We start from the raw sequence: 14,823 nt of genomic DNA, 5'->3' as shown, positions 1-14,823 counted from the left end.
GTAGATTGTAGTGTTGGTATTCAGAAGAAGGGATACAGCCAATTGGTGATGTCTAGAGAGTGACTACATGTGGGATCTTAGGCTGGATTCAGCTATGCATTTTTAGCCCTTGTACACACGGTCGGACATTCCCACAACAAAATCCGTCGGATTTTGTCCGACGGATTTTGTCTGAAACTTGTGTTGCATACACACGGTCGGACAAAGTTGTCGGAAAATCCGATTGTTCATAATGTGATGACATTTTTTGGTTATGATGGGACTACGTTCAGGCCAGTAGCCAATAGCTTTGGTCTAGGAATTTGATCTGAGCATGCGTGGCACTTTGTCCAATCGTAATTCTCTACAAACGATCATGTCCGATCGGACCATGTTGCCGGAAAATTTTATAGCCCAGCTCTAAAACTTTGTCGGTCTGATATTCCAACGGAAACAGTACGATGGAGCCCACACATGGTCGGATTATCCGACAACATGGTCCGATCGGACATTTTCCGTCAGAATGTCCGACCGTGTGTACAAGGGCTTATGCCGCGTACACACGACCGGCCTTTTCGAGGGACTAGGTCCGACAGACTTTCGACGGAGTTCTGATGGAGTTCTGATGGACTTTCCGAATGAACGGACTTGGCCACACACAATCACACCAAAGTCCGACGGATTCGAACGTGATGACGTACGACCGGACTAGAATAAGGAAGTTCATAGCCAGTAGCCAATAGCTGCCCTCGCGTCGGTTTTTGTCCGTTGTACTAGCATACACACGAGCGGATTTCTCGGTAGGAACTGGGTCCGGCGGAGTTCCGGCAGAAACATTTGAAACATGTTCCATTTCTAAAGTCTGTCGGATTTTTGCAAATCAAAAGTCTGCTGCAGCCCACACATGATCGAATGGTCTGCCGGAATCGTTCCGTCGGACCTTTGATGTTGAAAAGTCCGGTCGTGTGCATTAGTGCTTTTTGCATTTTGCAGATTTACACTACTGTCCATTTAACATGGTTTCCTATGGAACATGTTCTATAGTGCAAATCTGCAAAATGCACAAAGCACTACAAATGCCTAGGTGTGAATCCAGCCTTAAAGTAGATTTTACCTTTGTTTTTCAAAATACTAGGTTTACCAGGAAAGAAGGAGGCGGTAACTTATTAGGGCATGTTCAGTAAAGAAAAATGTATCCTTAAAACAGTATTAAAGTGATTGTAAACGAACACCTTGTAAAACAAACCATTCAGATTAAAATATAAATAAAAGGTGAAACATTTGCGTATAGATTAAAAAAAAAAACATTATAAATACCTTTTTTCCCCCATTTTTATAAGTGATCACCTTCACTCTCTTCCCTCTGATCTCAGCTGCATAAGAGCTGAGGGGAGGAGAAGCAATGGCACACTGATCTTCCCAGTGAATGGCTATGCTGGGGGGGGGGGGCGTGTCAGGTCTGATCATTGGAAGAGAGTAAGCTCCCAGCATAGCTAGGGAACTGACCATGATGTGTTCTCCTGCTTAGTGTGGTCAGTTTTTAATAGGAAATCAGAGGGACTGGCAGGAACCATAATAGAATTGTACTACTCTGGGGAAGTTAACATTGTACTACTCTGGGGAAGTTAACATTGTACTACTCTGGGGAAGTGATCAGGATTTTATTTATTTATTTTTTTACATATTACGATTGCTTATGCCAGTGAATTCCACTGGTATAAACAACCATTTTACTGAATTAAACTGATTCCTTCAGTATTTATTTTTGTGATTAGCTGTGATTGCCACGGCTAATCACATGGTACAGATGGGCTGTGATTGGTCCTGTCTGTAACATGAGATCACTGTGACCAATCACAGCTAGCAACATAATTATACACAATGAATGGTATGAAAGAAAGCCATTCATTGTTTACAATTATCATGTGATCTGCTGTGATTGGTCACAGCAATTACATGGTACTGACAGTGGGCCGGTACGCAGATTAGCCATCGAATGTGTCCGGTGGACACAGCTGGTGACAGATTGCACTGAAGCGGGGCAACAGGGCCTTGAGTGAGGCACATTCCTGGCGCACATCATATGATGTCCAGCTAGAACGACAAAAGTGGTTAATACCGCACTGCAAATTTTTATTTTTTATTTTAAAGGGGCCCCCAGGAGGTTAATGCCATAATGTCATATGTGCTAGTATGCACCTCACATTAGCACTTTATCGCAGATTTACACAGTCACCACTCCAGTTGGTCCTGGGTGCTTCCATTTTCACCTGCTCTTTTTTCCAGGTTCCCTCTTCATACACACAGGAGTCACTTCATCGTGGCACAGAGAGGGTGCTGTAAATTTGGTCTGAGCTGCACATGTACAGCTTAGATTACATTACTGCTGACAGGCCAGGAGAGGCATTTATGATAGAGATTTATAAAAAAAAAAAAAAAAAAAACCCTGTTTGTCAGTGGTTTTTCAAATTTTGAGGTTACTACCTCTTTAAGGTGTCATAGCCTATAGCAGTGATGGTGAACCTTGGCACCCCAGATGTTTTTGGAACTACATTTCCCATGATGCTCATGCACTCTGTAGTATAGTTGAGCATCATGGGAAATGTAGTTCCATCTGGGGTGCCAAGGTTGGCAATCACTGACCTATAGCAATCAAAATGAAACTCTCATAGATCCAGCTTCAGTAAACTAAAATGCATTTGCTTCATTTTGGACATTGTCACCAACCTTCTTCCTGCCTGTGTGAGTTTCACACAGTGCCATGGCCTTGACCATGTGTGGCTCAGTGATTAGTTGTGAATGAACTGTCTAGCTTTGCTACTGTCTAACCAGTATGTCAATTCAACATTGCAATTACAGATTAAAGTACAATGATCTATTAACCAAACAGCGCTCATGTGTCATTGATCCGGCATCATGGAAATGTCATTATTTGAATGGATTATTGCAATCATATAATAGCTGTCACATAGAATAATCCTAAGAGCTTCTACCTTGGGGAGGTGATATCCACGGAGGGTCACATTGTTCACGGCTGATCTAATACACCCCATAGGTAATACATCACTAATTCTTTGAACCTCATGTATAATAGCATTCATATACGGCATCTGGTTCCTATCTTCCACCCTTGGGTCCCGTGTTCGACCAATGACCCGATCAATCTCCTCATGAAGTTTATCTACAGTTAACAGCAAAATATCAAGAATTAGGATGGTGGATGGATGGAAATCCCTGATTTCACCAAGCTAAAACGCACTGAGGATAAGCATAAGACACGCTCTGGGAGAAAGAGCTACAATGAAGCCATCCTCAGTGATAGTGGTGTCCTGTAAATACTTTTCCTGTTTGATATTCATATAGATGCCAATGATTACCTTGTATCTCTGGATACTTTATAAAATACAAGACTCCAAAACTCGTTGTAACCGATGTGGTCTCTGCTCCTCCCAGGAACATGTCAAACGATGTGGCCACCAAGTGCTTGTAATGAAAACACGTATCCGTATCGGAATCCAGTTTTTCCTATGGTTAAAACCAGACGTACAGATTGTAAATATTTAATACGCTTGAATATCAAATCAGCAACAATAGAGTGGGACACTGATCTGCCATCAGAGAAGGAGTCTTGGCATAATTTTTTTCAATTATCCTATAAGTGCATTCTTAAATGTATCTCTAAATGTAAAAGTCCTCACCAGATAGTATCTGGTCCCATATCATTTTTCCAACCTCTGAACTCTTCACCTTTGTTTCAGGGGATGTCATCTTCAAGTCACCATGTACCACATATGGTGGGAATGCTCTAGAACAAGGGTTTCCAAACTATAGCCCCCCATTTGTTCAGAAACTACAATTCCCATTATGCCTAGTCATGTCTGTGAATGTTAGAGTTTTACAATGCTTCATGGAACATGTAGTTCCGCAACAGCTGGAGGGCCGCAGTTTGAAGATCCCTGCTCTAGAATTAAGGGATTCTGTAAAAGAGTCTTCTGCCGCATACACACGACTGGACTTTTCAATGGACTTGGTCCGGCGGACAATCCGAAGGATTTTGCAGCTGGGGTCCGCCGGACTTTCAAACGAATGGATTTGGCCACACACGATCGCTTCAAAAGTCTGACGGATTTGAATGTGATGACATAGAATAAGGAAGTTCATAGCCAGTAGCCAATAGCTGCCCTAGCGTCGGTTTTAGTCCGTCGGACTAGCACACCTATGACCGGATTTTTCGACCGGACTCGAGTCCATCGGAAAGATTTGAAGCAAGTTTTATTTCTAGGTACCCCGGACTTTTGGGAAGAAAAAGTCCGCTGGAGCCCACACACGATCGAATTGTCTGACGTTTTCCAGTCCACCGGACTAAGTCCGTCCAAAAGTTCAGTCGTGTGTAAGCAGCATTCGCCTTACTGGGAAGGGTTACCGGAGTCTTAGTATTGTCCTCATGTATTGCTCTTTTGAAGGAGCCACGTGCAACTCAAAGATTAATATTTTTTATTCTCTTGTTTACTAAATGAACTATAGCCTGATTGTGGAAAAAGGCTTCAGTTTCCATAATGAGGCAGAAAGTATCTTGCATTATGACCCACAAAAAACTAGCCAACATTCTTAATGATGCAGGTCAGCGATTTGAAAAAGCTTGGAACCCATGGGCTCTCTAAATACGTATATTCACCTCTAAATCTTCTACATGTTTTATCTAAGGCTGGGTTCACACTGCTGCGGGGGGGGAGATCCGGATGTGATTCGGACCGCACTGCAGTGCAAATCACATCGGATCTCTGTAGCGATGCGAGTTCAGCCATACAGATAGTATGGCTGAATTCGCATCGCTCCCGCCGCAAACTCGCACAGGACCCTTTTTTTGGTCCGCAGCAGAATCGGATCGCATGGGTGTTCACACCATGCGATCCGATTCCTGTGTGAGTGTGCAGATAGCACTGCGATATGCGGACGGATCTGGGGGTGTCATTAACATTTCATTGACACTCCCAGCAGTCCGCATAGGGCAGTGTGAACTGCCGGCGGGAGGCATGTGATGCGGGAAAACGCCGCGGATTTGCGGCGTTCCCGCATCGCTATGGTGTGAACCCAGCCTCATGGTCACTACAGTCTCTGGGATTCTTCTTTCTTCTCTCTATTCTCCCCTCCCCCCTAATCTGCCCCCTTTTATTTCTAACTCTCTATCACTTCTTTCTCTTTCCTTCCTTATTTTCGATTGTATATAATTTGTTGATTGTGACACTGCAGATACATGCTTTGTAGTGACAACTACAGTGTCCTATGTGAAGTAAGTGCGATTCCCCAGACCCACTTTTATATTTATTTTCGGAGTCACTTTAGCGAGCAATGTTCACAGCTCATTTTCTATCTGCCTGACATGGGCTCTGGTTGCTAATGCGGTGACTTATGGGAGAGATTTGGATACAGGGTCCTGACTAGTTTGGGGGCGCCAATATCACTGACTATACATACATATTCATACTTACCATTACCTGTATACTCAAGACCTTTGGTTCCATATTTTGATTTCTTATATATCACACCATTTACTGCAGATCTGGACATGGTGGGCTACTCCCATGGGCCGTTTACCCTCATCTGGAGATCCTTTTCAGCGCTTTCTTTTATTTCTATGATGCCTGTATGAGCTACATAATTTGACTTAAGTTAAGAGTTACATACTATATATGCTTGAATGGTCCTGAGGAAGCAGGAGTCCATCGAAACGTGTCGACCAGACCAAGCTATCACTGAACTCTTGTATCTTAATGATATGTACTCTATACTGTATAGTATTAACTGTATTTCTTTTATGCAATACGGCATCTTTTAGCTGTATAAACTTTAATTAAAAAACTTGCTTTAAACACTCTGTACTGTGTAAAATGTTCTTAGAGGTATATGTAAAGTCCCACGTCCATTGCTCTTCCCTATTTATTTTCCAAACATATTTTGGGATGATGCTAATGCGAACATGATATGATATGGCATGTCATTCTCAGTTCACTCTTTACAATCCATTACACTAGCTATCAATGTTGTTTGAGCAGTGGATTATTATCACAATCATTTTTCTATTGGCTTTTTCTACTGGTTTGTATCCTTAAGTCATTTCTAAAAAATATTGAAAGTAAAATCAACACAAATACAAAAAACTACAAAAGAGATAAGTGTGCCAAAATATAAGGCACAGCAATGTTTAAGCATGCAAAATACGGATTTTTTTTTGTTTTTTATGGAGGGTATTTGAGGAAGAATTCCAGTTATGAATAATTTGCAGTTACACTGGTCCAGCTTGGATCAATGTGTGTATGTATAGACCATATATGTGATCCCTCTCTTCAGTGGAAATCACTGAAGTAGATACCACTACTCCAGTGACCTCCATTAGATGCTTAGTCCTGGGCCTAGCAACTTCTCTGCCGCATTGTGAACACAGAAGGTCAGCTGATTGACATAGATGACTTTCAGAGATCACTTTGTATTTTCTCAGTGAACAGTGTTCTCTGACTGGATGAGGGGAGAGGCACGGCAGTGAAGTCAGTCTCTCCACTTTGTCCAATCCATTAAGAAAATGCAAATCATTCTCTAAATAGTGCCTGTGTCAACCTCCTCTGTTCACAAAGTAACAGAGAAGCCACTCAGGCATGGTCAGTAGGGTGTCCCTAGATTTAGTTTTGCAATTCGAATTTTACATTACAGTAGAATTGCACTTTACCTTCTCACAAGTCTACAAATTGGCTGACTTTTTCCAGAAATTGCCCTCAGCTAATGTTGGGGATGACACAGTATTTGCCCACAGTCACAGAGTGCTCCCTCTAAAGGCTAATGCACAAATCTCTAAATGTAATGCAATCATAAAATATAGTACAAGCATAGTAAATGCGATCAGGACATTTAAAAAAATACTTACAACAACCCATTGTATTAAACGTGAGATTCAATGACACATACAGAATTGATTTACAATGAAGGAAGAATAAGAATTGATTGATATTTGAGCCAATTGACAGCAAAAAAGTAGCCCAGAAATAATTGGCAAAAATAGACTTAGAAATCCAAAGGATGAGCCTCCTTTGGTTCTGGTCAAATATTTGGTGATTACAGCCTCCCTTTACTATGGGTTCAAAGTAAACACATTGTATGGAATGCCAACTGATTAAAATTATTTGTTTACGTGCTCCATCCTGATGAGGAAACAGTCAATGTAATCTCGGGGGCAGGCTGGATCCAGCGTGTCTTTATGGTTCTTGATGCTCTCCCTCACCATTTCTTCTAGATCTTTTAAAAGTGGAAAGATTTTTTGGTGCGGTCCAGGTATATATTTCATGATACTCGGGTACATGTCATACAACTGTGGAATAAGGAACAGAAAAATATTACACCAAGCAAGATAGATAATGGTTCAAGAAAGGGGATAACAAGGTATGGTGGGGATCACACTCTATTTAATTTGTCTATAGCAGTGATTCTCAACCAGGGTTCCGTGGAACCTTAGGGTTCCTCCAGAGGTTGCTAGGGGTTCCTTCAGCATTGGACCATTTCTGCCTCTCAGATAAGTTCCCACCGACACCATTGATCTTTTTAGCTATCTGTGAGGAGGTAATTCTTCCCAATGACCACAAGTGTAAGGACCATTCTTCTCACTGACCATCACACTATTGTATCATGGGTTGTAGATTTCTAATTTTTAGCAGCGGTTCCCTGAGACCGGAGAACTATTTCAAGGGTTCCTCTATGTTGAAAAGGTTGAGAAAGGCTGGTCTATAGTGTAGATATATTCTACACTAAAAACTAGCCTTTCTCAATCCTTTAACATGGAGGAACCCTTGAAGTAAATTTCTGGTCTCAGGGAACCCCTGCTATAAATTGCTATATTTACAGCTCACAGTACAGTAGTGTGATGATCAGTAGGTAGGAAGAATGCTCCTTGCATCATTAGTATCAGTGGGAACTTATCTGAGATGCAGAAATTGTTCAATCTTAGGGACCTGAGCATTCAGATAAGCCTATCTATCTATCTAGTAGCATTTACAAGAAGGTCACACTCATATGTCATTTATATATTCATATACCGTATCTCACAAAAGTAAGTCACATTTTTGTAAATACTGTATTTTATTATATCTTTTCATGTGACAACACTGAAGAATTGACACTTTGCTACAATGTAATGTAGTAAGTGTACAACTTGCATAACAATGTAAATTTGCTGTCCCCTCAAAATAACTCAGCACTCAGCCATTAATGTCTAAACCACTGGCAATAAAAGTGAGTACACGCCTAAGTGAAAATGTCCCTCTTGGGCATGGAGTCCACCAGAGCTTTAACAGGTTGCCACTGGAATCCTATTCCACACCTACATGATGAAATCACGGAGCTGGTGGATGTTGGAGACCTTGCGCTCGTCCACCTTCCATATGAGGATGCCCCACAGATGCTCAATAGGGTTTAGATCTGGAGACATGTTTGACCAGCCCATCACCTTTACCCTTAGCTTATTTAGCAAGGCAGTGGTCGTCCTGGAGGCGTGTTAGGGGTCTTTATGTTGGAAAACAACCCTGCGACCCAGTCTCTAAAGGGAGAGGATTGTGTCACAGTACATGTTGGCATTCATGGTTCCCTCAATGAACTGTAGCTCCCCAGTGCTGGCAGGACTCATGTAGCCCCAGAACATGACACTCCCACCACCATGCTTGACTGTAGGCAAGACACACTTGTCTTTGTACTACTCACCTGGTTGCCACCACACACTCTTGACACCATCTGAACCAAATAGGTTTATCTTGGTCTCATCAGACCACAGGACATGGTTCCAGTAATCCAGCAATCCTGGCATACTTATCCTGCTGATCCACCGTTCGAATTCAGCCCACATGCTTTTATGTGATGTATGTGATTTCTGAAAACAGTGGGCCTGTGTGCAGGATTCTAAGTTGGGCCCCCCTGAGATTGGTAGTGACAACCAAGCGAGCCATCTTCCTCCAGATGGTGGATGGGCTAGCAGGACAGCAAGACTGTGATTAGCTTTAGCAGTGGCCAATGACAGTCCTTCTCCTCCTTGAGATAGGGACCCCCCCCCCCCAGCAGACCTGCACCCAATCTCTTCCCCATCACAAAAGCTGGCGATCACAGAAGATACAGCAAAGTTAGAGAACCAAACCACGTTTCTCATTTTTTACAATGTCTGGGGGCGCAGTGTCTCCCTCTCAGTGCAGGTGCGGCGTGGGGAATTTTGAAATTGGAATGCATTAGTGTCTCACTGACACTTCCCCATGCTGCTCTGCTTATGGGGAGGGATTCTAGTACTGGCAAAAGAGGCTTGGTATGCTGCTTGCTGCACCAGTGCCAGGGGTTGCCAACCCCTGGCCTAGACAATTGCCATTTTTTTTTTTCTTAATATTTAGTTCTCATTGACTTCAATGGGTTTGGATTCAGCCCCTAAACTTTAGTAATGTTCACTGAACCCTGCTCAAACCAGGTATGTTTGGCTCATCAATAGAAGGGACCAGTAGCAGAGCAGGCTAGTGGGGATTGTACAAGGATTAAGTATCGTTTAAAGCGGAACTCTGGGTTGGAGAAAAAGTTATCCCTTCGTACTGTGAGGATTAAATGCTCATCTTGAATGCAGGCATAGAAATAAGGGGAAAGATTTACTTATTCTTTGCTTTTTGGCTTTCTCCTCTTTGTAAGAGGAAAAGATGCATTGTTGTCCAATTAGCCACAGCTCTCTAACATCATCACATGCTATTACTCATAGTTGTCATGCTGCGGTTCCAGGAATTGCCTGTGTTTCCCAGTCCAGCCTGTGGGGCACACTCCTCCAGAGTCTGTTCCTACTATACTCTGCACATACAAAGTTGGTATCTGGACACCAGTTCCCTGTAGATAATAAGCAACATAGGTGTGCACAGCCTATTGCAACAGGGTGTGCACACCTAAGCTCAAACAAACATTTGTGTGTGTGCGTGTGTGTGTGTATATATATATATATATATATATATATATATATATATACACACACATACATATATACATACACACACACACATACAAACACTCTTATAAATAAAAGTAATCAAACATTTTAAAACATGGATGTTGTCAGTAGAGCAGTGGACATGTCAGTAAGACAGTAGACGGTGTCAGTAGATCAGTGGACTTTGGGGACATCTGCAGTGCACAGGGTGATTAGGGTGTGCCCAGGCACATATGGCACACTCCCTGCACACAACTATGATAAGCAATTTTATTGTACCAGTAGAAATACAGACACTCCAAACAGCTGCCTCTTTCTGATGCATGCAACCCCTTCTAAGAAAAAAATAAAAACACAGTGAGAGGCAGCTGGGTTGTGTCTGTTTATGCTGATACAATTGCTTTTTTTTACTAGAAGGAACTGGTGTGCAGCTCCAAATTGTCACATACTAAAATATGGCTCAAACTAAAACAATTTAGATGACTAAAGTACGACTAAAACTAAAATGGAATTTTAGTCAAAAGACTAAGGCCCCTTTCACACGGGCTTTTCGATCATGGCTGCCTGTCAGTTTTTCACGCGGACCGGATAGGATGCTCCATTCATCCCTATGGGTGACATGTCCGCTGACACCTGCTGCTATATGTTTTTATTGGGGACACTTGGCAGGAGGGGGGAGCCAGGACCGCTGGTGGGGGGCCCAAAAAAGAAGAGGATTGGGACTGCTCTGTGTAAAATCATTCCACAGAGCAGGTAATGTTTGTCATGTTTGTTATTTTTTTATTATTACTCCCTAATGTATCACTTTAACCACCCCTAGATGTTAACCCCTTCCCAGCCAGTGTCATTAGTACAATATTATTAGTATTAGTGCAGTATTATCACTGATCAATGTATTAGTGTCACTAGTGATGTCAGTGTCAGTTAGTGACCCTTCCAGTGTCTGTTAGGGCCAAATTCTCTACCTACCTATCACAGTCCCACTATAAGTCGCTGATCATCAACATTACATTATAGCATCTATAGCTGTGTAAATTCCAGTATTCATTTATTTTAGCCACTAGAATGCATTTGTATCTATGCGCATGTGTAAAAAGCACAAATACATTTCTCAGGGAGCGTGAGTTTGGAGCATTCTTTTCATGCACCTGAACACAACACACAAATAAGGATTTGACGCTTGCATGTGCATGGACACCTTAGCTAACAACACTTTGTTTTTCACACCCATGTGCATGGGGCCTTGGTGGGGACTTCTTTTGACTTTGGGAGATGCTTCTCTAATTTTCTTCTGCATCGCTGGGACAGGAAGTAAAGGGTTATTCCCCCATTGGCACACAGACAGCCAAAAAATTATCTGGTAAGGGTTTTACCGTTTCCTACTCTATCCAAGACAAAAAAACGAAAGATGAATTTTAAATTCACAATCATTGGGGGTTATTTACGAAAGGAAAATCGACTTTGCACTGCAAGTGCAATTGAAAGTGCAGTCGCTCTAAATCTGAGGGGCAGATCTGAAATGAGTGGAAGCTCTGCTGATTTTGTCATCCAATCATGTGCAAGCTAAAATGCTGTTTTTTATTTTCCTTGCATGTCACCTTCAGATCTACAGCGACTTTACTTCCAAGTGCACTTGCAGTGCAAAGTGGATTTGCCTTTAGTAAATAACCCCCATTGAGTCGTTACTTGTTTGTAAAAGTTCACAGGCTGATAAAAAGCTCAGGAGACGGTACTCCGTGTTCTCAGGAGACGGTACTCCGTGTTCTCAGGAGACGGTACTCCGTGTTCTCAGGAGACGGTACTCCATGTTCTCAGGAGAACACGGTGTCCTAAAGCATGATAATCTTTGAAATACCAGATTAACCACTTGCCGACCGCCGCACGACGATGTACGTCGACAGAATGGCACGGGCAGGCATATGGGCGTACCTGTACGTCCCTGCCTTCCCGCGGGTGGGGGGCCCGATCGGGCCCCACCCCCCGGTGCCTGCGGCGGTCGGTATGCGGTCGGTATTCGTTCGGGAGCGATCCTGGGTGGAGGGGGCGGCCATTCATTCATGGCCACCCCCTCGCGATCGCTCCCGACGAATGGAAATCCTTCGTGACATCACTTCCTCTCCTGTAATGTAAACACAGGAGAGGAAGTGATGTAATCTCTCCACCGTGTCGGTATTTTTCGTTCCGACACCGAGGAGAGAGGATCGGTGAGTTGCACCAACACGACACTTCACAGTAGAACATGCCAGGCACACTTACACCCCCCCTTTACCCCCCGATCACCCCCCCCCCAATTACCCCTGCCCCCCCAGTCACAGTGACACCAATGCATTTTTTTTTTGCATTGGTGTCATTTGTGACTGTAATAACTGTTAGGGCAGTTAGGGTTAGCCCCCTTTAGTTCTAATGTACCCCCCTAACCCCCCCCAATAAAGGTTTAACCCTGTGATCACCCCCCGTCGCCAGTGTCACTAAGGCTGGGTTCACATTGTAGCGGTTTATGAGAACGGATGTGATTCGCACCGCACTGCAGTGCAAATCACATCCGATCTCTGCGATTCGAGTTCAGCCATTCGCCGCACCCGCCGCAAATTCGCACGGGTCCCTTTTTTTGGTCTGCAGCAGAATCGGATCGCATGGGTGTTCACACCATGCGATCCGAGTTTGCAGATCACACTGCGATATGCGAACTGATCTGGGGGTGTCATTAACATTTCACTGACACTCCCAGCAGTTCGCATAGGGCACTGTGAACTGCCGCCGGGAGGCATGCGATGCGGGAACCCGCCGCGGATTCGTGGCGTTCCCACATCGCTCCAGTGTGAACCCAGCCTAATAAGCGATCGTTTTTCTGATCGCTGTATTAGTGTCACAGGTGACGCTAGTTAGGCAGGTAGCTATTTAGGTTCGCCGCAGCTTTTTATAGCGCCAGGGACCCCCATATACTACCGCATAAAGCCCCCTGATTGCCCCCTAGTTAACCCTTTCACCAGTGATCACCATATAACTGTTACAGGTGACGCTGTTTGGTTAGTTATTTTTTTATAGTTTCAGGGCACCCGCCATTTATTACCTAATAAAGGTTTAACCCCCTGATCACCCGGCGGGTGTCATTTGTGACTGTAATAACTGTTAGGGCAGTTAGGGTTAGCCCCCTTTAGTTCTAAGGTACCCCCCTAACCCCCCCAATAAAGGTTTAACCCCGTGATCACCCCCCGTCGCCAGTGTCACTAAGGCTGGGTTCACATTGCAGCGGTTTATGAGAACGGATGTGATTCGCACCGCACTGCAGTGCAAATCACATCCAATCTCTGTGCGATTCAAGTTCAGCCATACAGATAGTATGGCTGAATTCGCGTTGCACCCGCCGCACCCGCCGCAAACTCGCACGGGACCCTTTTTTTGGTCCGCAGCAGAATCGGATCGCATGGGTGTTCACACCATGCGATCCGAGTTTGCAGATCGCACTGCGATATGCGAACTGATCTGGGGGTGTCATTAACATTTCACTGACACTCCCAGCAGTTCGCATAGGGCAGTGTGAACTGCCGCCGGGAGGCATGCGATGCGGGATCCCGCCGCGGATTCGTGGCGTTCCCGCATCGCTCCAGTGTGAACCCAGCCTAATAAGCGATCGTTTTTCTGATCGCTGTATTAGTGTCACAGGTGACGCTAGTTAGGCAGGTAGGTATTTAGGTTCGCCGCAGCTTTTTATAGCGCCAGGGACCCCCATATACTACCGCATAAAGCCCCCTGATTGCCCCCTAGTTAACCCTTTCACCAGTGATCACCATATAACTGTTACAGGTGACGCTGGTTGGTTAGTTATTTTTTTATAGTTTCAGGGCACCGGCCATTTATTACCTAGTCTCACTAGTGTACCCCTAAATTTAGGGGTGTCTACTTTCCAAAATGGGGTCATTTGGGGGGGGGTTTGTGCCATCTTGGCATTTTATGGCCTTCAAAACTGTAACGCCCTTAGAAAGCCTGAAGGCGGTGCTTGGTTTTCGGGGCCCCGTACGCGGCTAGGCTCCCAAAAAGTCCCACATATGTGGTATCCCCGTACTCAGGAGAAGCAGCAGAATTTATTTTGGGGTGTCATTTCACATATGCCCATGGCATGCGTGAGCAATATATCATTTAGTGACAACTTTGTGTAAAAAAAAAAAAAATAATTTTTTTGTCATTATTCAATCGCTTGAGGCAAAAAAATAAAATATTCAATGGGCTCAACATGCCTCTTATCAATTTCCTTAGGGGGTCTACTTTCCAAAATGGGGTCATTTGGGGGAGTTTTGTACTGCCCTGCCATTTTAGCACCTCAAGAAATGAGATAGGCAGTCGTAAACTAAAAGCTGCGTAAATTCCAGAAAACGTACCTTAGTTTGTAGATGTGACAACTTTTGCGCAAACCAATAAATATACAGTTATTGACTTTTTTTTTACCAAAGACATGTGGCTGAATACATTTTGGCCTAAATGTATGACTAAAATTGAGTTTATTGGATTTTTCTAATAACAAAAAGTAGAAAATATCATTTTTTTTCAAAATTTGCGGTCTTTTTACGTTTATATCGCAAAAAATAAAAATCGCAGAGTCAGTCAAATACCTTTAAAATAAAGCTCTATTTGTGGGAAGAAAAGGACGCAAATTTCGTTTGGGTACAACATTGCATGACCGCGCAATTACCAGTTAAAGCAGCGCAGTGCCAAAGTGTAAAAAGACCTCTGGTCATTTACCAGCAAAATGGTCCGGTCTGAAAGTGGTTAAGGCTGCTCACCCTCCAACATGCAAAAACATAACCGAAAACAAGAAATTAAGATTTAGGGGTCTATATATTAAAACAAAAATGTTATGAATGTCT

General features: G+C 43.5%; 1 protein-coding gene across 1 annotated transcript in view; it reads right to left on the bottom strand.

The window, feature by feature from the left end:
- LOC143982877 (cytochrome P450 2C23-like) overlaps positions 1–14,823 on the bottom strand; it is a 39,681-nt gene that overhangs the window by 4,738 nt on the left and 20,120 nt on the right. The window contains exons 5-7 of the mRNA XM_077481960.1: positions 7,160–7,336; positions 3,357–3,504; positions 2,973–3,160 (exon numbers count right to left, since the gene is read on the bottom strand). Coding sequence (XP_077338086.1) covers positions 2,973–3,160; positions 3,357–3,504; positions 7,160–7,336 — 513 coding nt within the window. The remainder of the gene's footprint in view (positions 1–2,972; positions 3,161–3,356; positions 3,505–7,159; positions 7,337–14,823) is intronic.

Source organism: Lithobates pipiens, unplaced genomic scaffold (assembly GCF_037356315.1).
Source record: "Lithobates pipiens isolate NorthernLeopardFrog02 unplaced genomic scaffold, aLitPip1_a1.2 Scaffold_1, whole genome shotgun sequence".
Lineage (NCBI taxonomy): Eukaryota > Metazoa > Chordata > Amphibia > Anura > Ranidae > Lithobates > Lithobates pipiens.
This window is presented reverse-complemented; position numbering and strand designations above follow the sequence as displayed.